The 27,941-nt window shown below is 40.7% G+C and overlaps 1 protein-coding gene across 1 annotated transcript; it reads right to left on the reverse strand.

The window, feature by feature from the left end:
* Positions 1 to 6,111: 6,111 nt before the first annotated feature.
* On the reverse strand, positions 6,112 to 20,191 carry emx1 (empty spiracles homeobox 1). Its single transcript, XM_088354467.1, has 3 exons — positions 19,612 to 20,191; positions 16,597 to 16,781; positions 6,112 to 6,320 (listed from the first exon to the last, which is right to left on the reverse strand). The coding sequence occupies exons 1-3, from the start codon at positions 20,027 to 20,029 to the stop codon at positions 6,153 to 6,155; spliced, it is 771 nt and encodes a 256-aa protein (XP_088210593.1). The 5' UTR covers positions 20,030 to 20,191; the 3' UTR covers positions 6,112 to 6,152.
* Positions 20,192 to 27,941: the final 7,750 nt, after the last annotated feature.

Here is a 27,941-nt window from a genome sequence, read left to right on the forward strand (position 1 = left end):
AATCTGGCCATCTAAGACTGTCAAAGAAAAATTTTGATAAAGTAAATTGTGTTGACTGATAATACAAAAAAGTATCGTTTCACAAATGTAGGAAAATATATAACTACCTTTACATTTAAAATTTACTGATATATTTTTTGAATTTCTTATTTAAATCATTAATTTTAAGGATTGCATTTATTATCCATCCATCCATTATCTGCACTGCTTATCCTCAGTAGGGTCGCGGGGGTGCTGGAGCCCATCCCAGCTATCTTCGGGCACTTGGCAGGGGACACCCTGAACTGGTTGCCAGACAGTCGCAGGTCACACAGGGACAAAATACTCACTCGCTCATTCACGCCTAGGCACGATTCAGACCGGCCAACTAACCTGACATGCTTGTTTTTTTGGAATGTGGGAGGAAACCGGAGTGCCCGGAGGAAACTCACGCAAGCATGGGGAGAACATGCAAACTCCACACAGGAGGTTCGTGCATTTATTATAAGAAATCATTTATTATTTATTATTTTTATTAAAATACCTCTCAAATTGAGCTAAAAGAGCAACAACATCCTATTTGCATTCATCATTTTAAGAAATATATTTAGCATAAGAAGGACAATAATACTTAGATTGTGCTAAATTATCTGTCATCTACCCTAATACATACCTTTTTTTCACTAAAGGCTCCTACAATAAAAGAAAACAACAAAATAATATTTGAAAATAAACATATTAATACAGTATACATTTTATTATTCAGCAATTACAACTGCCCTGTTTTGAATTGAATATTTTTTACAGGACAAAAAGTGGTAAAACAGTTGCCCCCTGTGGAAAAACAGGGCTGTATTTATTTGAGTAAAATGTGTTACAATATTTTTGTTCAATTTCCCCTTAAATAATATAATAAAATCAGAAGACCATTTTGGGATAGACCAATAGTATTGATTTTTGGATCAAGAGGAATTGTCCATATATGGATGTATGGGGCTTTACATTGACTGTACCAATGACACAGTGTTTAAATCTACCCAACCGAATATTGAAATACGATTAATCCTTTCACCCATGTTGGTAACCCCTAAAAACAGCCCGCAGACAGTTTCTGAAAATAACTGACCAGTGATGGGTCATTGTGATTGATTAGTCTCTTCTGTTTTAACATTGGACACATGCAAAGAAGATTTCATAGTATGCCAGTTCAGTATTCTTACTTAAATGACGCACTGTTGTTTATTGTTTTGACTATTATATCGTTGTTGCTTTAAGGCAGCTCTGCTTTTGTAAACTAGGATATGTAATAAAAACAAAGGGCTCTAGGGAGGGCTTTAGAATGGGTTGGAATTCCTTATTTAAAGGCTTCCCTCCCTGTACTTCTTGCAAGTCCAAAATCCATTGAAGTCCTTCGTCTTCATTTAGAGTGGCTACGAAAGTTGAAACTTATTATTTGATTTCTTACTGAAATAATAACTTATTGACTTGATTGGTGACTTTAAATACATGATCAATTCCTCCAAAATCATTTGTAAACAATCCTAAAATGTATATATGTAAATTATTACACAAGGCGGTATTTTAGTCATTGATTGAGCCTATTTTAACCCTGATTTTTATTATTACAACCTATTAATACTGATTAATGATACCATTGGAGTGTGGTTTCAAACCACAATTGGAGACTTTATTCAACATCTTCCTGGAGAGGATCATAACCAAAGCTCTGGACCACCATGAGGGTACAGTCAGCTTTGGGGGACACAATGTCACTAACCTCTGTTTTCCTGATGATATTGCCGGATTGGCAGGAGAAGAACAGGAACTCAGAGATCTGGTCGATCGCTCGACAAAGTATCAACCCAGTATGGGATAGAATCAGCACAGGAAGTGACCAACAACCCCCAGATGTATCACCATCAACCACCAAGAGCTTGAACCTGTGACCAAATATAAATATCTTGGAGCTGTCCTATCAGGAGAGCGGTCAGAACCAGAAATCATGGCGAGGATATCTCAAACCACAGCCGCACTTGCCAGACTTAAACCCATTTGGAGGGACAAGAACATAGCAGTGAAATCAAATATGAGACTCATGCAAGCGCTGGGTACATCCGTCTAACTCTACGCTTACGAAACATGGTCTCTCAGAGCAAAATTGGAGAAGAAAATACAGGTCATTGGGATCCGTTGCTGTAGGAAACTTCTAGGCATCAGCTACATAGCCCAAACAAAACGGTGTGCAACACCATCAGGGTGTACATTGGACTCTACAAAGAGCTGTTGTCAATTGTGCACAAACGAAAACCTCAGTGGTATGGTCACGTCACAAGAACATCAGGACTAGCCAAGGTAATCCCCTAGGGCACAGTCCAAGGGAGCAGGAGAAGAAGACCGAAAAAGAACTGAGCCAACAACATTTAGGGATGGACTGGTGCCAACTTTGCCACGACTCAGAAAACACAGCAGGAACTATCAACAGTAGAGAAAGCTGTCCATGATTGTGTCCTCATTGGTGTCCCGACGATCCAGGTGGTTAAGGGATCTGTGAACCATGAATAACATAATAATAATAACACAGTAACCACATAGTATTAAGTTAGTTAAAGAATGCAAATTAAGTTGGTAGCCCTTTGCACTAATCAGTTAAACTAGCTATCAGCTTCAAAAAGGTTGGTGTCCACCCCTTTAGATGTCTACCAGAGGTTCTACAGGTGAGCGTGAGAAAGCACCTGCAAAGTTATCTATCTGAAAAACAAAACTTTAGACTTTGTGCGTGTAAAATGGGGCTAGGCTCAAAGCCAAAACAGTCCCTGAAAACACACGTTTTGTCTTCTTTGTCCCGAAAACTGAAAAGACTGGATGTTTTTACATCCCACTGCCCACTCCACCCACCTCCTCCTCGCCTTCTCTCCTCTTTGTTTACAAAACAAGACATCAAGGTCGGACATCACGGCTCATCGCCAAAGCCTGGCGGTCATTAGCGACAGATTCCTTCCGTTTCTTTTGACAGGTGATTACTGAAGACTTCACCTCACAATGGCCGGCTACTTTCCCTCTCCGTCTGTTTGGTTTGTGTGCGTGGCGACTCGGGTATCGCACCTGACACCTGCGCAACTGCCCGGTCGCATTCCTGACACATTTCTCGGGATAGGCGCTTTCCGACAACAAGGTGGACTTCCTGCCACGTTTGTGTTGTTTTGTCTCCTCCTGTCAATTTCTTCAAAACGTTTTGGAAGCGGTAAGACCTTGATCGTCCTTGATAGGTGAGGGAGATAACAAAACTTGACAACAATAGTGGCCTGGGGTGTTACGTGAAATTAGAAGGGAGCATTTAATTTGGATTTTTCGTGATCTATTACAAATCCTGTCAAGGGAAAATTAATTTTGAAACTGAGGAGATGAATATGGTTCAAATACAGCAACACTGTGGAGCATTGAGTGCAATAAAACATTACGATAGTTGCACACAACATAGTCGTTTATCGAAGTCTTCTGAACAGTGTTTCTCAACTAGTGGGTTGGGACCCAAAAGTGAGCTGCCAACTCCTTTTCTGCGGGCCGCGGGCCTTTGTCTTGGCAAACTGATGCTACGAAAATAAATATATAACTGGGGTTCAATTATGGTCCTTAACAGTAGATGGCGATATTGCCCTGCAAATGCAAAATGAGACCCACCAGTTTCACTACAGAAAAAGACGGGAAAAGTGTGTTTTACACGTGTTGAGTATGAACCAAACATACATGCCATGGAGAATAACAGAGGTATGGATTTTATTATCTCATCTCATTAGCTGCACCGCTTATCCTCAGTAGGGTCGCGGGGGTGCTGGAGCCTATCCCAGCAATCATCGGGCAGTGGGCAGGGGACACCCTGAACTGGTTGGCAGCCAATCGCAGGGCACACAGGGACAGACAACTCGCTCGCTCATTCACACCTAGGGACAATTTGGACCGGCCAATCCACCTGAAATGCATGTCTTTGGAATTAGGAGGGAACAGAAGTGCTCGGAGGAAACCCACGCAAGCACGGGGAGAACATACAAACTCCCCACAGGAAGTCCAGTAGCTGGATTTGAACCCACACAGGAGGTTCCCAAGACCTTAGAACTGTGCCGCACACGAGCTAACCACTGCGCCGCGGTGCTGCCCGGATTTTATTTTGTTGAAGAAAAAGCTCCTGAAGTGAAACATTTTGGATTTCATTCAAAATGCAGCTCATAGAGCACTAAAGTACCTTAGTGTACTGTGTAGTGCAACTGAAAATGAGTGCTAAAAAGGCCAAGGAAGAATACAAAGTACAGAAAATCAGTGACCAAACTGCATAATTTTTCCTCTCATATTTTGCTAAGCCATCCTGGGAGCTTTTTTGTATGTCATGTAAAATCAATGCACATTTTTATACCATCAAGTACATGGAAAAAATGCAGGTTTATATGTATTACATATTTTTGCTTGTTGTTTGAATCGATTCTGTTTTTTTTTGTTTTGTTTTTTTAAATTAAGAATTAAGACTTTACCATTGGAGAAGCTAAATATTACACACTGTCGCTTTAAAGGAAAATTTTTACTTGAGGGCATTTTGGATTTGCTCGTGATTATCTTTTCTAAAAGAAAACAAGAATACATTTGAAAACGTTGGACTACTCATGATTTGCCTATCGCCCTCATCTGCGCTCACTCGTTTAGCCCCAACTGCCACTCGTTCCCTAATTTGTCTTCCTCCTATTTAAACACGTCATTCTTGTTCATTCCTTGTCAGTCCATTAGCAAACCTTAGCACATGCAAGGCGAGCACTTTTTGAGTCTGGCTCCTGTCTGTCCTGTCCTGTATCCTTCTCGTCTGTCCCTGACTTCCCGATCTCCTCCAGTTAACTGACTTGCTTTCGATCTCCGACCACGCTCCGTTCTCCCGTCTCGGCTGCCCGACTTTCCTCCCATCCTCGACCTCGCTTCGTTTGCGAGGGCTTCCTGCTCCTCCTGCTCAGCGAGCATCAGATCGCTGTCTTTTCCCCTGTCCCTGACTTCCCCGATCCCTTAATAAAGCATTGTGTGAAACTTTACGCATTTGGTTCCACTGTTTGTTCCGGTCGTGACAACTACGTTTGTTCAGAAAGCTGAATTTCAGATACGCAATCGTTACCGACTTGACGTGAACATAAATATTCAGATAACTAGATAGTTAATTGTTTTGAACAGTTTTTTTGATAAAATGCAAATTTTCCATACAATTTTCCTCAAATTTATAATCATAAAAACTCAACAAACAATAAAATAAAAGAAAATTAAACCTTCTGTTTTCTTGATTTTGGCCGCAGCTTTTAATCAATGTGAATCTGGAGGGTCTTGAAGTCAGATCAGTTGAGAAACACTGTACAGTACTAGAACAGTGATCTGCAACCATCGGACTGTGGGTTCTTTGGTACCGGCCCGCATGGAAAAGAAAAAAATGGTTGCCTTATTTTCTACTTAAACTATATTTATACATGAACAACACACTTTTTTAAATCCCCAAAATACCTCTAAATTTGGGTGGCAATATACTTGAGATTTTACGGTTGAACATTACTGGTATTTGAGCACTGATTGATCAGTTGAAAAATATTGCTTGCTACGTTTGCACAACATAAGATGCAACAGGAATCGAACCCGGGTTGCGGTAGTTAAAGTGCCAAGTGTGATGAGGAGATAAAACCTAATGGCTTTTCTTATGTCATCTACATCCAGAATATTCTAGTGATTACACAGTGGATTTGGGATTTTTATTAATGGTATTATCACTATGTTATTATTGGGCCAGGCCGTTAGAATAGTGTAAGACATTAGACTGGTCCGTTGTGGTACTTAAAAGGTTGGGGACAACTAGAATGTGAGAAATATCTTAAAAAACAACCACGTCAAAATACAATTTTCACAATATTGTGGAGTCACAACGTGTTTTGGTCTGCTGTAGATAAATATGGAGAAATGTTAACCCAAGTGGATGATTTACACAGCAGCTTTAATGAGACAACAGTATGAGAACACAATAGGGACATCCACCTTGTCCTGGTCCACACAAAAGTCTTGCTGGTTCCCAGAATATCTACGTTATACTTCATCGTACATAGATAATAAATAGTATTGTTGGTCCTCGTGAGGCAGCAGTGTTTTTCTTTGTTTTTTTTTATCTTTTAGTCCTCGGAGGTGACGTCGATGTCCTCGGAGCTGGTCTGCTTGGTGGCCACGCGCCACCTGCTGATGTGGTGGTTGCCTTTCTTCTTCTGCTGAGCATCCGGACCATCTTCCTCCAGCTTCTGGCGCTTGTACTTGGTCCGCCTGTTCTGAAACCACACCTTCACCTGTGCACACACAATCATGAAACGTGGATGTGGAGCCGATTGTATGACAGAGCCCACAAGCAAAAAGTTCAAGTAGCCTAATTAAAACAAACTCCCCTATGAACAGGTAAGGTGCCCGTGGACCTGTTCAGAAAATATCTCACCAGTACTGGATCATTGTGATTTTTTAGTAAAATTATACTTTTAATGGTTATTTATTTTATATACAAATAAATACGTTCAGTATTATTTTCTAGTTTCAGTAGAAGGTAGAACATGGGTGTCAAACTCATTTTAATTCGGGGGCCACACGATAGAACAAACAATCTCTTGGGGGCTGGACTAGTAGATTAGAGAGAAAGGAAAAAAGAGAGAAAGAAATAAGAGGAAGAGAAGGGGAAAAGGGTAGAGAGGGTGGAACAAAGAAAGAGAGAAAGGGACAGAGAGAGAGAGAGAGAGAGAGAGAGAGAGAGAGAGAGAGAGCATGGGAAACAAAAGAGATAAAAAGAGAAATAGTGAGAAAGGGGGAAAGAAAGAGAGAGAAAGAATGAAATCCAAAGAGAAAGAGAGAAGGAGAGAAAAGGAAAGAAGGGGAGAAAGACAGAAGGAGAAAGCAAGAGAAAGAGAGAAAAGGAAATAAGAAAGACAAAAAGAGAGAGAGATAGAGAGTGAGAGAAAAAGGGAGGACAAGAGAGAAAGAGAAATACAAGTACAGCGTTTGTGAGAGGCACCTAACTTTGGCAACATCAAGTGGACATATTTCAACCTGCAGCTCATTTCTCTCTTGTGCTTCTCTGACCTTTGTCTCATGGGCCGTATTCAATCCCTTAGCGGGCCTGATCTGGCCCACAAACCACCTGTTTGACACCACTGGTTTAGAATGTAGTCAAATAAGAATAATAATAAGGTCTTTTTTCTGCCATTGTAGTAATTAATTTGCATTTTGGGGCGTTGAACTCACTCACTGCTATTGAAGGCTATAAACATTGACAACCTATTTGTACTCAATTTCATAGGAGTGAGTATCATATTGTGTGCCGAGGGCCACAGGTTGCAAATAACCCTGGCGACATTATTTAGACACCCTTGAAGCAAAAGTCAGTCTACTCCACGCAACTTTGTGGAGGAACTAAATGTCGGAGTCAACTGCAAAGGTGAACAATATTCTGGAGAGACCATAAGTCAGAGTAAACTCTGCACAACGATTTTGGATCATTCAGGGGGGCATGTTTCTCTGATGCCTTGGGCCACTTCACTTAGCTCCTCACAATGTTGAAGCGCAGCAGGGGGAAATATGGCAGCCACTTGTATCTAGGATCATGTTCTATTGTTCTTGACCCACAACGCTTGAGCACAGAAGGTCAGCGCTTGTTCCAAGTCAAATTTGAGCAAACTTGATTACCGTAAATTCCGGACTAAAGAGCGCACCTGATTATAAGGCGCACCCACCACATTTTAAGAGGATAACCGCTTCTGTACTTACACAAGCCGCACCTGCATATAAGCCGCATCCGCGCACATTAAAACAAGTAACACAATCATAAAATTAACTCAAACCCTACTTTGAGTCCCGCGATTTTGAATGAGGGGGGGTTTTGCAGAGGTTTATTGTTTTATATTCTTGATCAATTATCCGTTATCGGTCAAATCATAATACACTACAAAGCCAAGAGGCCGAGACACTTGCTCCCAGCCAAGAGGCTGAGTCAAGGTCCTAGCCAGTTTAAAAACCACAGCCGGCAAATTAAACGGAAAATGATACCGGTAGTTAAGATATGATGCAGACCTGCAGAGTCTGGGTCCCGTTAAAAGTAATCCAAGGAAAAAAGTGTATATTTCCAAAGGTAAGGGTGGGAAAAATATATATCCACTATTGTCTGCCGTGTCCACAAACACTCACCTTTACCGGTCCCCACTTCCCGTCATCCCCCACGTCTGTTACGCCCCTTCTTTTTAATTGGTCAGTGCAAGACTTATCAGAATAAGTGTCCAAAATAAATACAAATAAATACATTACAAAAATATACAGTTGCAAATACATATTATACATCTCATCTCATCTCTCATCTCATTAGCTGCACCGCTTATCCTCAGTAGGGTCGCGGGGGTGCTGGAGCCCATCCCAGCAATCATCGGGCAGCGGGCAGGGGACACCCTGAACTGGTTGCCAGCCAATCGCAGGGCACACAGGGACAGACAACTCGCTCGCTCATTCACACCTAGGGAAAATTTGGACCAGCCAATCCACCTGAAATGCATGTCTTTGGAATGTGGGAGGAAACTGGAGTGTCCGGAGGAAACCCACGCAAGCACGGGGAGAACATACAAACTCCGCACAGGTAGTCCGATAGCTGTATTTGAACCCACACAGGAGGTTCCCGAGACCCTAGAACTGTGCCGCACACGCGCTATCCACTGCGCCGCCGTGCTGCCCACATATTATACATGGTTACACATATTTACAAAGAAAGACGGTACACCGAGAGAGTTTTCAAAGCTTTAATAATAATATTATAACTTTCATCCCAAACCGTGCCTGTGAAGGGTAGCAAAACGCTACTAGCAACACGCTCGCATCACAGTTAACAGCACTGTTAAAAAAACATAGCGTGCGTGTAGAAAGCACGGTAAACCGTCCTCGTCTTCCTAATTATAACTGACGTCATCAGAGTCGTCTTCCTTCAGTATGGGAAAGAGACTTTGTCAAATAGACGTCGTCCCTCGCTCCCTTATTCCAAAACACGCTAGCAACACGCTCGCAAAGTAAAGTTTACGTGCAGTAGCTCTGTTTCCTTCTATATCGGACTGCTCAATTGCGTTTAGCTTGGAAGCTGCGTCGTGTGCCTTGAACTCGAGCGCCGCTGGCGGCTGTTAGAAAAACTACATAAATTGGCCGCATCACTGAATAAGCCGCAGGGTTGAACGTTTGGGAAAAAAGTAGAGGCTTATAGTCCGGTATATACGGTAGACTTTTTTAACACTGTGGAGTGACAACACACCGTAGTATACTCTCTACACAACATTAGGGAGCAACTGCATCCTTGAGTCTAGATATTAGTGTACCTAACATTGTGGAGTGACCACACGTCACAGTGGAACCTGTTCAACATTGTGGAGCAACCACATGTGAAGTCGTAGTGGAATGCATACATAAAAACCCAACATTTTGGAGCAACCCGACAATGTGAAGGCACCATGTTAAAGTTGACCGCACACAACATTGTGGAGCGACCACATCTAAGATTCTAGTGTGCTGTAAACAATGTTCCCTGTAATTTTCCATGGGTCTGAGCGTTTACACAAAGTCGGTGAGCAACGCTTGAAACAACAATGAGCAACAGCAATCCCAAGTGTGGCAACTACGTCATTATCAAACATGTCAAAACTTGACATCAAGTTACATTTTGCTGAGTTTCCGGCAATGCAAACATTTTTTTCACTTTTGAATGAATTGACTCATGTATTATTGCAAAGGTTGTACGGCCTACAAACGTCATTTGTTTTTACAACAATTCTTTCACAAGATTTCCATTTCTTTTTTTTCCTGGTATCTTTTGTCGCATAATACTAACATTTTTGGAGGCTTATTCAGTCGGTGGCACGATACACAACTGTATTTAAGATTGACTTGGTATAATTGGAAAGTATTTGAATGCAACACAAACTTTTTCTTTTTTTTCCCTTTTTTTTTTTATTTATTTTAAAAAAATCTCGTCGTGTTTGTTTTTTCCTAGCTGTTACTTTTTTTCTTTTTGTCCTCTATTTACTTTTTTTCCTTTGTTTCTTTCTTTTTTTTCTGGCTTTTTTTCTGAAAGTTTCCTTCTTTTTTCTCTTCCTTATGTTTCTTTTTTTCTCAGCTTTTCACTACTTTTTCATTTTGGTATTTTTTTTCTTTTTTGTTCTATTCCCCCTTCCTTTAAGTCATTTTGTGCATAATTTTACATAATATTTGGACATATAGGGATGAAAGAAGCAAAAACAACCTGAAGAGCCGTTTAGGACCCGAAAGAGCCGGTTCATTTTAGTGAGCCGAGCCGAAGAAGCCGGTTCTGGAAAAACTCTACTGACTTTCCTCAACTTCGTTCTACTTTGACCTTGACTTCAAAATACCGCATTTAGAACACAGCGTCAGGGGAACCCGTGTTTTTTTACCTTCATGCACTGTAACTTTGACTTAATTCGCTTCTTAATTAGCAATTTCGAGCCCTGATTTTTGTGAGCTGGCTAGATTTTCTTGTGCGCGGAAAATCTCTCGGTAGTGCGCAATTGCGCACACACGCAGCTTAGAGGGAACATTGGCTGTAAACATAAAAGGACAACATTGTAGCACAAAGATTGGTCAAAGTTTATGGGATTGTACTCATGAATTCCCACAACATTGTAGAGCAACCATATTCTATTAGAACGGGGGTGTCAAACATGCTGCCTGCACTTAGTTTTGAAAGCATTGTTTATGAAAGGTCAAAATTGGCCTCAACGATCTTAAGTAACTTCAAGAGGGAGACAAGTTTAAAGTGGTACAGACGCTCACTTACTTAAAACCATTCAACTTACGAAAAACGCCAGAAACAAAAAAAAAATTGGGATGTCGAAAAATGTCCAGTAAGTAAGTTAGATTTTGTATTGTGCACTTTTTTCTGAGTACAGGACAGTACTGTAATGCTTTTTTCCGCCGCTACCGGTGTGTGGCCCTGTGAGAGGTCACCCAGCATCCCCCCAGAAGAAGAAATCCGCTTTCTCTTCCTAGTTCTTGTGTAAACATTCTATACCGTATCTCCAGCGCGCAAAGAAGGTTGACATTTTTATTGTTTAATATCTCGTGCATCCATCTAATACGGTTGGTGTAAAGTGTAAAGAAGAGTTTAGCCATTTCTTTTGAAATTAAAGTGGAATAATAAAGCTTGATGCGGTTGAGAAAATGCTTGGATCGCTTTTTTTTCGTTCACTTTCTACCACGAGGGAGGAAGTCGCCTAACTCTTGAAGCTTATCTTCCAAAAGTAAGTTCAACTTTATTTATCTTTATAGAGCATATAATTTTATGAAATGTTTATTTTCATAGTTCAAAACATTACAGGTGACTTATACAAGCCTTAAACAAACGTATACAACCCATAAACATACAAAATTGTCACGGTTGCCATGGCGCCCAATTGGCCCCTTTCGTGTGCCGCCAGCTGCGGCTCGTTGACAGATTGGCTCCCCTGCTAAAACCCAGTCCTGTCACTCTCCTTTTGTCAGCCTGTCAACGATCTTCTGCCCCGCAAGACGTGGGTTTTGACTTGCTCCTGTTCCTGTTGGTATTTCATGTCCGGTATTGTTCCCGTTTTGTCCTTTTTAATTTCAGTTTCCAGTTTTATGTCCGTCTATTTTCGTCCTGTTTATTATTTTCTCCAGTTTTCGTTCCCGTCTAGTCTGTCCAGTTTATTTTCGATATCCTGATTCATTATCTATCCTGTCTGTCTGTCCCGTCCTCCGGCTTCCTATCATTCCACGCCAGACTGCTGCCTAACGTGCATGACTCCCCATTTACCGTTAAATAAAAGGCTTGTGTGAGAAACGTCACGCATTTGGGTCTTGATCCTGTTCCGGTTCATGACAATTATGGATCTTTGGGTCAACAAAGGTTCCCAACCCCTGCTACCGAACTGTCACGGTCGCCTTGGTGACCAGTCTGCCCCGCCCCCTGGGCAACAGCTGAAAGCAGTTCCACTAATGGTGGGTCTGTACTTAAGGCTGCATGGTGGGCTCTGCGGTTGCGGGTTCATTACTACTCATTATTCACAATCCCGGTCTGTTATGCCTTGTCCTGTTTTGGTCTGTTATGCCTTGTCCTGTTTAGTCTGTTATGCCTTGTCCTGTTTTAGTCTGTTATGCCATGTCCCGTTAAGTTCGTGCCGGAGGAACTCTGTATTGTTCTGTTTTGCCCCGGAGTATTGGGCGACTTTTATTTTATTAAATAAAACTTACGGATCGTCAACGCATTTGAGTTCTCCCTTCATGCCTCCTGCCTCTGTTCTGGTCCGGTCACCTTCCACGCCGCCACGCCTCGTGACAGAATGAACCCGCCAACAATTGAACTCAGCGAACGATCCCAGCGCGACTTGGGGAGAGCTGGAGAGCGCAGTTCGGCAGGCGCCTACTGAGTTGGCCTTCCCTGCCCGTTCGAACCACGGCCCCGCCCGTCGTGGCCCTTGCTGTGCCTCGAATGGGGTCCCGGGAAGAATTGACGCCTGCCTGTTCGACTCTCATGCCTGCCTGCCCGACTCCCGTGCCGATTGCCTGCTATTCCGTCCCCCCTGCGTGCCAGCCCGACTCCGACTCTGCTGCCCGTCGGATCGACTCCGACTCCGCTGCCTGCCAGCCCGACTCCGCTCCTCCTGTTTTGCCGGTTCTGATTTTGACCCTCTCATGTCTTGCCTGTTCTGATTCCGCCTGTCCTGTCTGAATCGCCACTTCTGAACCTGAACCCCTGAGCCTGACTCTTCTGAATCTGACCCCCCTGAGTGCGACTCTTCTGAATCTGACCCCCCTGAGTGCGACTCTTCTGCATCGGCCTGACCTGAGTGCGACTCTTCTGCATCGGCCTGACCTGAGTGCGACTCTTCTGCATCGGCCTGACCTGAGTGCGACTCTTCTGCATCGGCCTGACCTGAGTGCGACTCTTCTGCATCGGCCTGACCTGAGTGCGACTCTTCTGCATCGGCCTGACCTGAGTGCGACTCTTCTGCATCGGCCTGACCTGAGTGCGACTCTTCTGCATCGGCCTGTCCTGAGTGCGACTCTTCTGCATCGGCCTGTCCTGAGTGCGACTCTTCTGCATCGGCCTGTCCTGAGTGCGACTCTTCTGCATCGGCCTGTCCTGAGTGCGACTCTTCTGCATCGGCCTGTCCTGAGTGCGACTCTTCTGCATCGGCCTGTCCTGTTTACCTGTTCTGATTTTGCCTGTCCTGTTTATCTGTCCTGTTCTCGTCGGTTCTGCCTGTCTGTCATCCCCTGTCCAGTTGGCCACCAGACCCCCCCCTGCCGAGCGCCGATTCCGATCCGCCCGACGCAGATGGCGCCTGCCTCTCCCCGTTCCTGCGTGTTCGGAGGAGGGAGCAGGGTTGCCCCAATCGCGATCGTCAACATTCCGGGGCGCGAGGTAGTAATTTTTTCTTTTTTGGGACCTCGGGAGCTGTCCCTTAAGAGGGGGGGCTCTGTCACGGTCGCCATGACGACCAGTATGCCACGCCCCCGAACTCAAGCTGAAGCAGATCAGCTGATTGCTGTTCTGCTATTTAAGGCTGGATTTTGGGTTTGGCGGGGGCGGGTTCATTACTACTCATTATTCACAATCCCGGTCTGTTATGCCTTGTCCTGTTTTAGTCTGTTATGCCTTGTCCTGTTGAGTTCGTGCCGGAGGAACTCTGTATTGTTCTGTTTTGCCTCGGAGTATTGGGCGACTTTTATTTTATTAAATAAAACCTATGGATCGTCAACGCATTTGAGTTCTCCCTTCATGCCTCCTGCCTCCGTTCTGGTCCGGTCACCTTCCACGCCACCACGTCTCGTGACACCGAACTACATTTTCTGTAGCCCTTCACAAGAGAGTCGAAATGACAAAAATTGCCTAGCACACCAGCTCTTCCCATTTGCGAAGAAAATCTCACGTTAAATAAGAGAAGAGGAAACAAAGCATATTCCATTCCTGCAAAGGAAGTGTTTATAGGCTAAGCTTGGAGTCTCCGTTCATGCATGCAATGGTGCTGGCTCCTGAGGTGTCTTTTTATTGCCCATTACTAGGCCTAATTGACACCCACATAGCATCAATAACACACACACCTTCATCCAATAACGGCGTTAAATATGCCACACGCTATTTTGGACTTGTCAAAGCAGGGAGAAAGAAGGTGTAAACACCGACATTATAATGAGGAGTAATAAAAGCAACTCGATAATAAGTCTTCTCTTGGACCACATGTCATTCATAAGCATAGTAGAGTCAAGTCATGTATTAGTGGGTTATTATTTCCAAATTTACTAGGGTAATGTGTATACCCATTCAGATAGTTACATTATTTTTTAAGACGTGGGAATGTAGACTCTCTCTTATTTTTTTTAAATTAATTTTACACTAGAATAATATTCGGAGAAATTAAACATATATTCAGGAATTATGTCATCTACTTTAATGCGAGTGATTTTTTGAAAAAGAGCAGTGTATTAAACGTATATAAATATCCAAATTACTTGGTTAGTTTTAACAATAGAATTGTACGTATTCGCTAATTCATTATACAAACAATAAATAAATAATTTTGAGTTATCAAAATAAAGCATCAAAATGAACTCATATTAAAACATGTTTTATTTTTTATGGAGAATTTCATTTGAAACTTAAGGCCTGCGGGGCGCATCCAGTCCCCGAGGAGGTTTTCTTCGGACGACCTTGATTAATTATTTGATCATATATCAGGAATTGTGTATTTGTTTTTGCTGACGTTACGTTTATTTTTATTTTATTTCACTGTAGTTTAATGAGAGAAAATTACTATTATTGTTTTTTCAGCCCACTTTTGATAAAATATAAAATATAGGCTACAAATGGTGCCTGTATAATGGCGGCTTATTTAATTCAATGTTCATTCATGTCATAGGGATTTTTATATTTGTGCCTGTTGATATTTACACTTTCTAAAGTTTATTATCAATTAATAAGAAGGATTACAATCCTTAAGTAGGAGAGCAATTGGCTGAGGTTGAACTCTGCTCACATCTTGTTTTCAACCTATTATTCATGACAAAAAAATGAAATTAACTTAAATGTCATGATTAATTATACAGGAGGGAGACACATGTTAAACAGGATATTTGTTGATATAAGACACAGACTCTCGACATTTTTATTTCCTATATTTTATGAAATTATCAAACGTCGGACAGTGGAATCAAATGCGCAGATGAATTCGCTTTTGTCTGGAGAAAATGTTTAACAGCTTTGTTAAAGTTTGTTTTAAAATATAAGGTGTGACTCTCGCGGGAAAAAAAATAATGTATACAGTTCAATCATTTTGCCATTTAAAGTTATTAAATAGAGATTTTGCTTACTAGGATTGTGCTTTATACGCTGCATAAATTTATAAAATCCAACATGTTGAAACTTGAAGATATAGTGAAAGTTAAAGCTCCATTATTAGTACACAAAGCACGTAAGCATCAACTCCCAACAAATAATCAACAGTTGCTTCTCTGGAGCAGACACTCATCATTGCAAGTTCCAATTTTCTATTCAATTTTCCACCCGAAAGGGTAATAATTCATGGAACGATTTAGAAATGACCTTAAAACATGTCCTTACTTAATATCAATCGAAAACTCTATGTATTTTAGATGAATATACTAAAGGAGATTAATACAGTATATAAAGAGTTTCTGTGCATTTTATGTTATAGGAGTCACTATATAGCGATACTATTGAGTTTGAAATGTAAATTCTTTGTTTTCTAATTTTCTTTAGTGGGGTAAGGAGGTTTTGTATTCTTGGTTTGATATTCAAAATATATTGCTGCTAAGAAAATTTTGAATAGAGGTATAGGCACAGAAAAGCTTTGATAGGCTCGAATATGATGACAAAGGCTAGCTAAGATATAAAAAAAGTAAAACAAAAATATAAACAACGCAGCGTCAAAAATACTCCACTGCCTTGACAGTCCATTTGATTTACTGCATGCTATTGCTCGGACAGTGTCACTTGCGGCATAGCGGCGGAGTCTGTGGAGGCCCCGGTGTATTACGGTGAAAGTATGTTATTATAGAAGCCCAAAAGTGTCATAATTAAATGAAAAGGGAAAATTCAAATGATAAAAACAACCTTAAAGCAAACATTTATTTCATATAAACGAAAATTTAACGAAAATTAAAAGGATAAAAACGGCATTTTTAATTAATAAGTATTTAGCAAAATCATATAATTAAATTTTTCATCATAATTTAATTTCATATGTTGTATAATTTTGATTAAAATCAAAAACGTTTTTAACCAGCCAGACTCTGTGAACTTAAAGCTGGACCTGGGTTTTGCCCACATAAAAGCTACAAACAAACATATATTTTGAATTTGTAGCTCTTTGAGTAAGAAAGGAATGGGAAAAAAATATATCATAAAAAAGAAGAACGCGTGTATTTGCCATGTTAAAAAGAGCGTTGTTTTGTGAAAGAGTGGGCGTCGTAGGAAAAAAATGAATGGAAGGGAAAAAGAGTGGAAAATATATTTGTAATAATATAATAATAATGCAATATTTTTTTAAAAGAGCTTACCTGGGTTTCGGACAGGCTGAGGCTGCTGGCCAGTTGTTTCCGTTCGGCACCCACCACATAATGGTTCTTTTCGAAGGCCCGCTCCAGGCGCAGCAGCTGCGACGGCGAAAAAGCGGTTCGGATCCGTTTGGGCTTCCGGGCGAACGGGCCGTGGAGGAGAAGACTGTCCTGGGAAATCTCGTGGCCTGACACAAAAACACACCAGGACTCCGTTAAAGCGATTTCTATCGGGGCGCATTCAAAAGGCGAGTTTTTAAACACCTGTTTGCATACCTGTCAACCTCCGACAATTGCTCCCCTTGTGAATGATTTCAAATGCGCCTTATTAAGCGATAATAAACCCTTAAACACAACGTGGCACCCATTTACTCACAGCAGTCAGACTCTGTAGTATGTCGGTAGAATCTACGATGGCGTTGTCGTCTGCTACCAGTGACCGAGACTATCTGGAATTACGGTTTAGATTTAAAAGGGCAGGGTGAGATCGATCTAACAAAAAAACGAGGTTTTTCTAATGTATTTTAATAATAATTTCATGTTACAATTTTTTTCACCGCGTACGCAATTCAAAATGATATGAAAAACACTTAAACAGTTAAAAATGCTCGAATCAATGAATTAAATTGTATTTATTGTCTTTAGTAATATGCAACGAGATTAGAAATGGCCCTCAATGGTAAAAACGTGATAAAATGTTAAAGAAAAAAAACAAGATAAATTACTTTCAGAATAAATACTACAAAAAATGACAACGTAGTGCTCAGAGTCGGGCCTAAATTATAATAGTGCAATAAAAATAGTGCATCATAACAATAGTGCAATGTGAATTTGAGAAGTATTGTATCAAAGTTGTGAAACGTTGTATGCAACGAGATTAGACATGGCACTCCATGGTAAAAACGTCGTAAAATATTAAAGAGAAAATAAGATAAATTACTTTGAAAACAAATAGTATAGAAAACGACAACGTAGTGCTCAGAGACAGGCCTAAATTATAATAGTGCAATGAAAATAGTGCATCGTAACAATAGTGCAATGTGAATTTGAGAAGCATAGTATCAAAGTTGTGAAACATTGTATGCAACGAGATTAGACATGGCACTCCAGGGTAAACATGTAATAAAGACTTTGGGACAAATAGGCAACAAAGTCTACAACGTATATTCGTTCCTCTAATTAATGCAATGCTTAGGATATTCGCCTAATACGCATAAAGTCCCCAGTTCGAGACCGGTGTTGGCCTGCAGAAGGATGGGCACCACCAGGCTACTTGCCCAAGACACACCACCGGATATAGCACCCCTACAACCATGGTGCCCAGAGACTGGCTTAAGTTAGTGCAATAGAAATAATAGTGAATCGTAACATTATAGCACAATAGAGAGAAGTGCAATAACATTTAGCAGCAAGAATCACATTTTTATATACCCGTTTACTTTAAGTCTATTGTTATCTTATTTGTGTTTTTTTAAAACTGTGTTCCAACACAAAGTGCACGGAATCTTATGTTTTTTACGCTAAACAATTGACCATAAAACGATGAAAATATTTGCTTCACATTTATTTTTATATTATTAATAATAAAGAGACGTTCCACCCCGGTCAATACTTGTTTGAAACTATTACCCCGCGTTAGACGATTTACGACTATCAAGTCTAGACTACCCCGCGACCCTACTGAGGATAAGCGGTGCAGATAATGGATGGATGGAAGGAAGTCTAGACTAATAGGTTGAAAAACCGCTTTTTTAGGGACTAATCACCCAAAACGCCGCAATAATGACAACGGATGTTTTGTTCTTTATGTATTTATTAAATCGTATTTATTTTGTATACTATCATCCTTAAATTATCATTCAAACCATTGTATTTTATTTTAGAAATGTTATTCTATTCCATCCATTTTCTGTGCCGCTTATCATCAATAGGGCCACGAGGGGGCTGGAGCTGAAGCCCATCCCAGCTTTCTTCGGGCTGTGGGCAAGGTAACACCCTGAACTGTTTTCCAGCCAAATATGTTATTATATTATAATCATTTATTTTATTCCTGTTTAAACGCCTGCTTAAGGGAATTACATTATCAAAATAAAAATGTTTGCTCGCTTAAAATTTGTTTCACAATGGTTTTAATTCGAAAAATATACAATTGTATATTAATCATTTCGATTGAAGTCTTTATAAAGGAAACACAAAAAAGGTTTCTCTTATTCGAAATTATAATTGTAGGCACACGGAAAATGCTCATAATTATAAAATGCTTATTAATTATGCGACATTCTGATTTTTTTTTCTACTGTTCATCAAAACCAAGGGTTAAATAAATTAAAATCAACAATTTAGATAAATAATTGTAAGCAGTTCTTAGAACATTTTTTTGTATGTAGCAGTGTGAATATTGCCCTTCTCGTTCTGAGATACAGAAGTCATAATTTTGGAAATGTGACTATTATTATATATATTATCAATATTATCTTTATTATTATTATCATCTATATGACCAGTGTTGTCATCACAATTAATATTAAACATTATAATTCAGCTTTCAAGATACGGAAGCTATGGAAGGTAATGACACTACATTGTCTATGTTTGATTTGTTATAATAATGTAATTGCAGTCATTATTCGTGTATAATTGATCAAAAATTATTATACCAAAAATAAACAAAAAACCGCTTCATGATCTTGAAACCAGTGTCCAAAATTACGGTTTTGGAGCACCTAGGGATACAAGTTGAGCGGGTCGCGGTGCAAACACTAAATTTACTACAAATGGGAAAAGAACTAAGAAATATCCTGAAAGAAATGTTTGTGTTTGATCACCTGGTGAATAAAATAAACGTGTTTACACAAATTATCTTTGAGGTCTGTCTTTGATAAGGTTTATTATTGCTTATTAAGGGAATTTAAATCTTAAATGAGGGGAGCAATTGAATGAGGTTGACACAAGAATGCTGTGTATTTGTGTATTATTGATTTTATATTCATTTAAGAAGAAAAAAAAGACACTAATTACCTTGAAACCTGTGTCCAAAAAAACGGTTCCGGAGCACCCAAGGATAAAAGTTGAGCGGGTCGCGGTGCTGCGCAGAGCCGAAAAAGTGCGCGTGATGCTGCAGATGCTGGTTCTGATGCTGGTGGTGGTGATGATGGTGGTGATGGTGTCCAGGGTGCGAGTGGGCGCCCACGGCGAGCGACGGGTGGCTCACTGACTCGGGGAACACCAATTCGGCAGGGTTCGGGTAAAGTGAGCGGGCCACGGCCGCAGCGGCCGCCGCCGCCCCTCCAGCCGCCTGGTAGCCGCCCATGAGGGCGTCTGTGGCGGGGCCGGCGTAGCTGAGTGCCGTGGGGCGGATGGGTTCCTCCGCGAGTGGGTTCTCCTTAGCCACCAGAGACTCGATGGTGAAGCAGCGCTTGCCTGCGGGTGCGAACATCTCCAGACGATAAATAAATCTTTTTTTTTCTTCTTCTTTTGCTCTTTTTAAAGACGCATGTTCAACTTTTCTTGTTTTTCTTCTGCAGCCTGCAGGAGATGTTCCTTGGAAAAGTCTAGAGTGCTGCAAGTCCTTCTTTCTTCTCTATGCAAAGCTGCACATGTGAGAGCGTGTATGAGCCCCCCTTGTTTCACACCCTCTGCCTTTATACGCTGATTCGACTGCTGCACCTGCCAATCAAGGCAAGTTGTTTTCGTGAAAGGTACAAATCGTCGCTCTTTTGCATGCGATACAAATAAAATAAAATAAATTATAGATATTCTTAAGTATGACGTTGTTATGCATACCACTTCCAATGCATGCCTTCTGTGTCACCTTTAGGTCGCTTTTGCAGGAAGGTCAGTTAATTTTTCATTTGCCCATTTCGGTTTTCTCGTCCTTTCTTGCTTTTTGAGCGTGTGAATACGTGAATATTTATCAAATATAATACAATGAAATATATTTGAATAAATGTAAGAAAATATATAGATAAAAACGAATACATTTGTATTTCGTCATGCGACCACGCCCCTTAGCCCAGAAATCTGTTTCACATGGAACACCAAAAATGTTTCTCAGTGGCATGCGTATATGCTCATCCAGGGGTCTCCAACGTTGTAGCCCCCTAAGAAGAGCCTAGCCCGCGGCCTGGTTCTGAAATGACCTCACCATTGATTGGTCATATTTGGGAAATTTCATTTCTAACTGGCATGGTGTTTAGTGTTTGACGGCGTTGATATTTTAACGTCTAATAATTAGAACCTGGTAATAACATAGTAACAACATAGTAATAACATGTTATTTTAGAAATCCATATCAAACTGCTAAACCATCCTGCCAATCAATAACAAAAAGTAGCTCTCGGCTTCAAAAAGCATGGCGACCCCTGTAATAAACTGTTTTGTTTAAATAAATGCTCCTTATTAATTCATTAAAACACGTAAAATAATACTTAGATTGAATAAATCCATGAGAATAACCATTTATAATAAGAATAATACATTTTATCTGAGTTCATTTTTAAATATATGTTTTTGTCATGCAACCACGCCCCCTTAGCCTGGCAATCTGTTTTATAGAAAATTCCAAAACATAGAACAAAAATATGCTAATCATGCTAATTATTTTTATTACTGATAACTGTCACGGTTGCCATGGCGCCCAATTGGCCCCGCCCGTGTGGCACCAGCTGTGGCTCACTGACAGATTGGCTTTCCGTCTATTTAAGCTCAGTGCTCTCATTCTTCCTTTGTCAGTCCGTCAACGAACCTCTGCCCCGCAAGATGTGGGTTTTGACTCGGTCCTGTTTCCTGTTGGTATTCCCTGTCCGGTATTGTTCCCGCTTATTTTTGTCCTGTTTAATATTGGTTTCCAGTTTTAGTTTCCGTCTAGTTTGTCCTGTTTATTTTCGATATCCTGTTTCATTATAAACCCTGTCTGTCCCGTCCTGTCCAGTATCGACCCCATCTGTCCGATATCTACTCGGGCAATTGGTATTGATCTCGTCAGCCTCTGGCTTGCTATCATTTCACGCCAGACTGCTGTCTAACGTGCAAGACTCCCCATTTCCCGTAAAATAAAAGGCTTGTGTGAGAAACGGCACACGTGGTACTGGTTCTTGACAATAACTTTTTGGCGACTTAATTTTTTGATTGTGTTACTTGTTTGCATTTAATATTTTAATTTAAAATGTAAAGATCTCATAAATGCAAACAGATATATATAACATATCTGATTTGACATTTAGTTTATGGCTTTCTTTTATGTAAACACATTTTTTTGCCCTTTTCTTTTATTGTTGTTGCATTTATGAGATGCTTTCGATGTAGAATCCAAACCAAAGGTATCAAACACTTTTTGGTCTCACTGGGCTGGATCCAGACTTTCTGTCCTGAGGCGGGCCTGATCCCTTAAATAATCTCAAATCCAAATATTTAGCTTTGATTTGTAGAATTATTCTTTATTATTCTGCCTACATATTCCAATCAGAGATGATAAGCTATTTTTTTCTAAACACAACACATTTTTTGACAAACAATAAGCAAAAAAAATGTTCATGTTCCGTCTTAAAATGTTTCAACTGGTTTAGTGTGCAGTGAAGTGAATGCAGTTTTAAACCTAAACCAACTCACCACGCTATACACACTCAACACTGCCCTCCAGCGGCTGGAGAGAGCATTTGGTTTGAATTTATTAAAAGAAAAATCATATATTTTGATAAAAATGGCCTAGAGACTCGCTCCTTTTTTTGACATGATCAGAAATTTATGGTGGGCCAAATTAAATCGGGCAACAGACCGGATCTATTAATATAATGTCATGACACTGAATCCCTAATGCCCCCAATAAGCAGGTAGGCGCCTTGCATGGCTGACTCCCTATTGGTGTGTGAGTGAGTGTGTGAATGGGTAAGTGTGAAGCACATTGTGAAGCACTTTAGGAGGTCTTTATTTACTTGGAAAGTGCTGTATAAATGCAGACCATTTACCATTTACCACCACAAAAAAGGTGGAAAAAACGTGTTTTTTTTTTAACATTTTGCATTTTGTGAAGGCTAACAAACCATAAATGAGGGAAAGAAAAAATAAAAATGACAACAACAAAAATGGAGATAGTTTATTTTTGCATTAATGTAATGTCAACAATGTAACCACAAAAGAGGTGAAAAAATATTTAGATATTTTTTTACTTTTTGCATCTGTTGGATGCTCACAACAATAATCCGTTTGGGTGTGACCCCAACTGGGGTTTGAACTGGGCACATTTGTGTCCTATTATCACACACCGGGTCCTAACCATCCAGAACTCTTTAAAAGGACATTTTGAATATTACATACTGTAGGGTCATTGTCATTTCATTCCACCGCGCCAGGTTTGTTTGTGGCCGGTGTTTCTTTGCTCATTGCAGTTTCCAGTGTTGGTCGGTGTTTTCTATAGTTTTAACTTTGTCAGGTTTGGTTTTTGTGGATATTTTATTTGTTGTTTTTTGCCCACTTATTTGTTTGCTACTTTGGTCTTTGTCATGATTACCGTTGTGAATCACCTGTGCCCGCTCATTTGGTGCCAACTGCTGCGGGTTCTGATTGGCTCCCTGTCCCTATTTAATCCCAGTCCTGTCAATCCCCTGTTGTCAGTCCGTCTGCGAACCTCTGTTTATACAAGGCAAGCATTTTTTTGACCCTGACTCCCGCCTGTCCCGTTTTTGCTCCTGTTTGTCTCCGGCTACTACCAGTTTTGATCCCGATCACGTCTGCTCTCCCGTCCCGGCTTACGACTAATTTCCGATCCTGACCAGGTTTTTGCTCTCCCTATCGACCTGTTTTTCCGTCCCAGACACTGCTATTGCTCACTACGGAAGACCCACTTCCATGTTCGGATCACAATCGCGACTTGCTTCCCGCGCCAGCAAACGCCGAATTGTTGGCACAGCCCTTCCTCTTTCTTTCAATAAAACTTGTGAGAAACGTAACGCAATTGGGCCCTGTTTCCGTTCTGGTCCTGACAGTCTTAGTGCTGTAAATAAATACCGTCCTTGATTTGAGCACCTTTGCTTCAAGTTCCTGCCTCCCCCGCATGGGTCCATCATGGGCAAATCTTAACCCAATCAAATGTAAAAGTAAAAATGTGTCACAGACCAGAAACGGGCACAGGACCCAATAGTGCTCGTTTTCTCAGTTTTTATTAATAAAGAGGGCGAGCAGGGCTTGCTTCCACGATCCGGTGGCTGACGGACAAGAGGAGCGGGCGATGCGGAAGTGGCACTTCCGTGTCTAGCGAGGAGGATCGGAGACAGGCGGGAATTACAAGTCGTTGGCCGGGACTGGAGAGCAAAGGCGGTGTCAAGTTCGGAAACGAGGTCGGTAACAGGAGGCAGGCAGGTAACGGGGCAAAACAGGTCAGGTAACGGGCAGGCAGAACGGGGCGAAGTCCGGTCCGGAAAGAGGTTGGCAACAAAGATCAGGCAGAGAGAAGCAGGGCAGGAACAGAGTCAGACGAAAAGGCTTACTGAGCTGGTGGCAACAGTTCGCATAACGATCTCACGGCTTCCTCTTGGAAGCCGGGGGTTTAAAAAGACTGCATCAGCCAATCAGCTGTCCAGACTGTTGGCGCCAATTAAGCAGTCGCAGGTGCTCGCAATCGGTAATCATGACAAAATGAAGATCGTTTATGTTAAATGACAGCAACATTCATTTAAGAAAACGTTTGAGTCGCATCAAGTTGTGAAGGTTGTAGGTCCTGGAAACAAAATGAGGGGGAGGGGAATGGAGGTTGCAATCCACAAGTAAATGATTGACTCGGAAATGTGCGGCAATGGAAAATGATTAGCGTCAAACAAGCTGTTGATGAGGCGTTTAGAGCCTTAAAGACTTCTAAACGCGACACCGGACCGGATTTCATCTTTACTGTTGTGACGTCACGATTAGAAAATACTTCAGGAAGAAATAACACGTTTTAAAGTGGATTCTTTTCCTCCTAAATGTCTTCAAAGCTTCTTTTCTTATCCCGAGTGTTTGGCGATGCATTGACAGCCCGCAGGCATGGACGCGCGCTCATGCGCATCCCCGCTGCAAGTCAATAGTTGCGTGTAGTATTCCTCACATTCTATGAGCTGTACATTTTTTTTAGATTTAACCTATTGTAACCCTCTAAATTGAAATATTTTGAGTATAAATTTCACATTTTAGGAGTTGTAAATATTGTTTTTATGAATCAGTATTATGTAGCACCTCCTGGTGGTATCAAAAATTTAATCTGGAAAAAAAAACTATTGATTTGAATACCAAGCAAAAATACATGAATCGACGTGTGCATTTTTAAAAAAAGGTACGTTGTGTACGTTGAGGAAATTGCATCTATTTTACATAATATGAGCCTCATTTAGAGGGAACTTTTAAAAACATATTTTTGGATCGGGACCTTCACACTTATATGACATATGGTTGTCGGCCATCTTGCTGCTATGAATACTTCCAAAATTTGGCGTTTGTATCATTTACCGTATTTTCCGCACTATAAGGCACACCTAAAAGCCTTGATTTTTTTTTCAAAAGCTGACCATGCGCCTTATAATACAGTGCGCCTTATATATGGATCAATATTAAGTCGCAAAGTCTTGCAACTAAAGCAAGCAGCCGCCGACTAGATTTTCCCCCGAAGGCGAAGTAGTCCGCGGTGTATGCTGGGATTTATATACCGGCGTTTCATTGGCTAACCAATGTGTCAATCATCATTTAAATCGATCACTATTGGCTAAAGTTATTCGGAGGTAAAGGGGGCGGATCCTTTTTATCATTTACAGGCTGGCATAGGCTAAAGCGGCAAAACAAAGCCTGCAATTGGCCGAAAAAGATGTGTCAATCATCAGTTGAATCGATCACTATTGGCTAAAGTTATTCGGAGGTAAAGGGGGCGGATCCTTTTTATCATTTACAGGCTGGCATAGGCTAAAGCGGCAAAACAAAGCCTGCAATTGGCCGAAAAAGATGTGTCAATCATCTGTTGAATCGATCACTATTGGCTAAAGTTATTCGGAGGTAAAGGGGGCGGATCCTTTTTATCATTTACAGGCTGGCATAGGCTAAAGGGGCGAACCAAAGCCTGCAATTGGCCGAAAAAGATGAATGTGAATCACACGTTCGGTTGCACTACGGCATAGAGAAAACATTTTTTACTATTCTGTATTTGTAAATATTTTACTCTCCTGGATTTACTACACTCACGGTTGTAAGAAGACCATGGTTACGTATCATTATTGAACGTGATGGCTGCAAGAGAACTTAGGTGAGCTATGCGGCTTTATATTTTCCTGGTATCTTAGAACGATCTTGATGTTTCTGTGATGAGTCTATTTTTAAACTAAATTCAATTCAAAGTGTTTATTGTCATATGCACAGTAAAGAACCCCGTTTGCATGCACAATAAAATTCTTACTTTGCTGTCCAGTTGCCAGCAAAAAATAAAATAGACACTAAGGAATGGTTGGCATTTCTTGAATCCCAAGACTTTAACCTTCCGAATGATATTTGGAACGATGCATTTCAGTGACATCGTACGGACACCGCATCCGCACGTGTCTACGACACGTATTTGCCTCTTTACAAGCTTTCGGAATGTTAAGGGGGTAATAAGTTTGACTGAACTATCTGACTGTGACCTTTTAATTTTCCTTGCTTTTTAAAAAACAAAATCATGCTTCTTTTTTCCTTTTTTTCTATTTTATTTTATTTTTCCAAGCTTTTGAAAAAAATTGTTTTCATGCTTCCTGTTTTTTTCTTCTTTTTTCATTTTCTGTTTTCTTCGTTTCATTCTATTCTTTCTAGACATGTTTAAATGTTTACTTCGCTCATTGTCATTTTTAAAAAATCTTCATATTTCCTTTTTTTTCTATTTTTCTTTCTTATGAAATTATTTTCATAGTTTCTTTCTCATTTTCATTTTATCTTTCTTTTCAAAGTGCAAAGAAATGGGAAGGAAATTTGCATGGTGTGATCACTCTGAGTCTCCTTAGTTTGTAATCTTCCTTGTGCTTTGTACCAATCGATAGTCGCACTACTCCATACAGCGACATTCGCCTGTCAAATATTACACACTGTCCCTTTAAGCGAATTTATGTTGGCCCTATCGATGTGATATTTGTGCAAGATATCATAAGGTAATCTGCTATAAATATTCTAAATGTTTTCAAGTTCAGTGAGCGTTTGCAATGTGATAAAAGCTTTAATTAAGACTGTAGTGCAGGATGGGAATGTATTTGACACCTTCTGTTCGCATAGTTTTATACTGCGTGAGGAGATCATTAATATTTAGCGTTAGGGAAATGAACATAGGTGGTAATGGATAAGCTCAATGCACCTGCTTGTATAGTTTGGCAGAAGAAGAAAACTCACAGGAAGCAATATATTTCACATTTAATCCCATGGGCTGTTATTTAGAAGATTTAAAATCAAATGAAGTGGTTTGTTGAATAGTAGTTTTTTTCAACCATTGTGCCGGGTCACACTAGTGTGCCTTGAGACCTTGTCTAGTGTGCCACTGGAATTTGCCCGGTTTTATCTTTCCCAAAAAAATCAGGCTATTATTCAGTATTTTGCAATCTTCGGACAGGGAACTATAATAGTCATCCATATCAGTAGGTGGCAGTAGATTTTTACATGCATTTTATATGCTAATTATCTGCTCCTGAGGTAGCACAACTAATAACTAAAGGTGTTTATTAAAGCGATTTAAGATTGCACTTTAAATGTCACAGTTGCCATGGCGCCCAATTGGCCCCGCCCATGTGGCGCCAGCTGCGGCTCGTTGACGGATTGGCTTTCTGGCTATTTTAGCTCAGCGCTCTCACTATTCCTTTGTCAGCCCGTCAACGAACCTCTGCCCCGCAAGAACAGGGTTCTGACTCGGTCCTGTTTTCCTGTTCCGGTATTGTTCCCGTTTATTTCGTCCTGTTTTATATCGGTTTCCAGTTTCGTTTCTGTCTATTTTTGTCCTGTTTATAATCATCTTCAGTTTTCCTTCCCGTCTAGTTTCTCCTGTTTAATTTCGATATCCTGATTCCTTATCAATCCTGTCTGTCCCATTCTGTCCGGTATGGACCCCATCCGTCCGATATCGGCTCAGGCAATTGGAATCGATCTTGTCGATCTCTGGCTTCCTGTCTTTCCACGCCGGACCGCTGCCTAATGTGCATGACTCCCTATTTCCCTTAAAATAAAAGGCTTGTGTGAGAAACGTCACGCGTTTGGGTCCTGTTTTGGTTCTTGACAGTAAAAAATAAAAACATAAATAAGTATAAGTATAAGTATAAGTAGTATTTTCTTCTTTTTATATACTAATTATCTGCTTATGAGGTAGTACAGTGAAATATTTGACATAA

This window comes from Urocampus carinirostris, chromosome 15 (assembly GCF_059441175.1).
Source record: "Urocampus carinirostris isolate Australia breed hairy pipefish chromosome 15, RoL_Ucar_1.0, whole genome shotgun sequence".
NCBI classification, from domain to species: Eukaryota; Metazoa; Chordata; class Actinopteri; order Syngnathiformes; family Syngnathidae; genus Urocampus; species Urocampus carinirostris.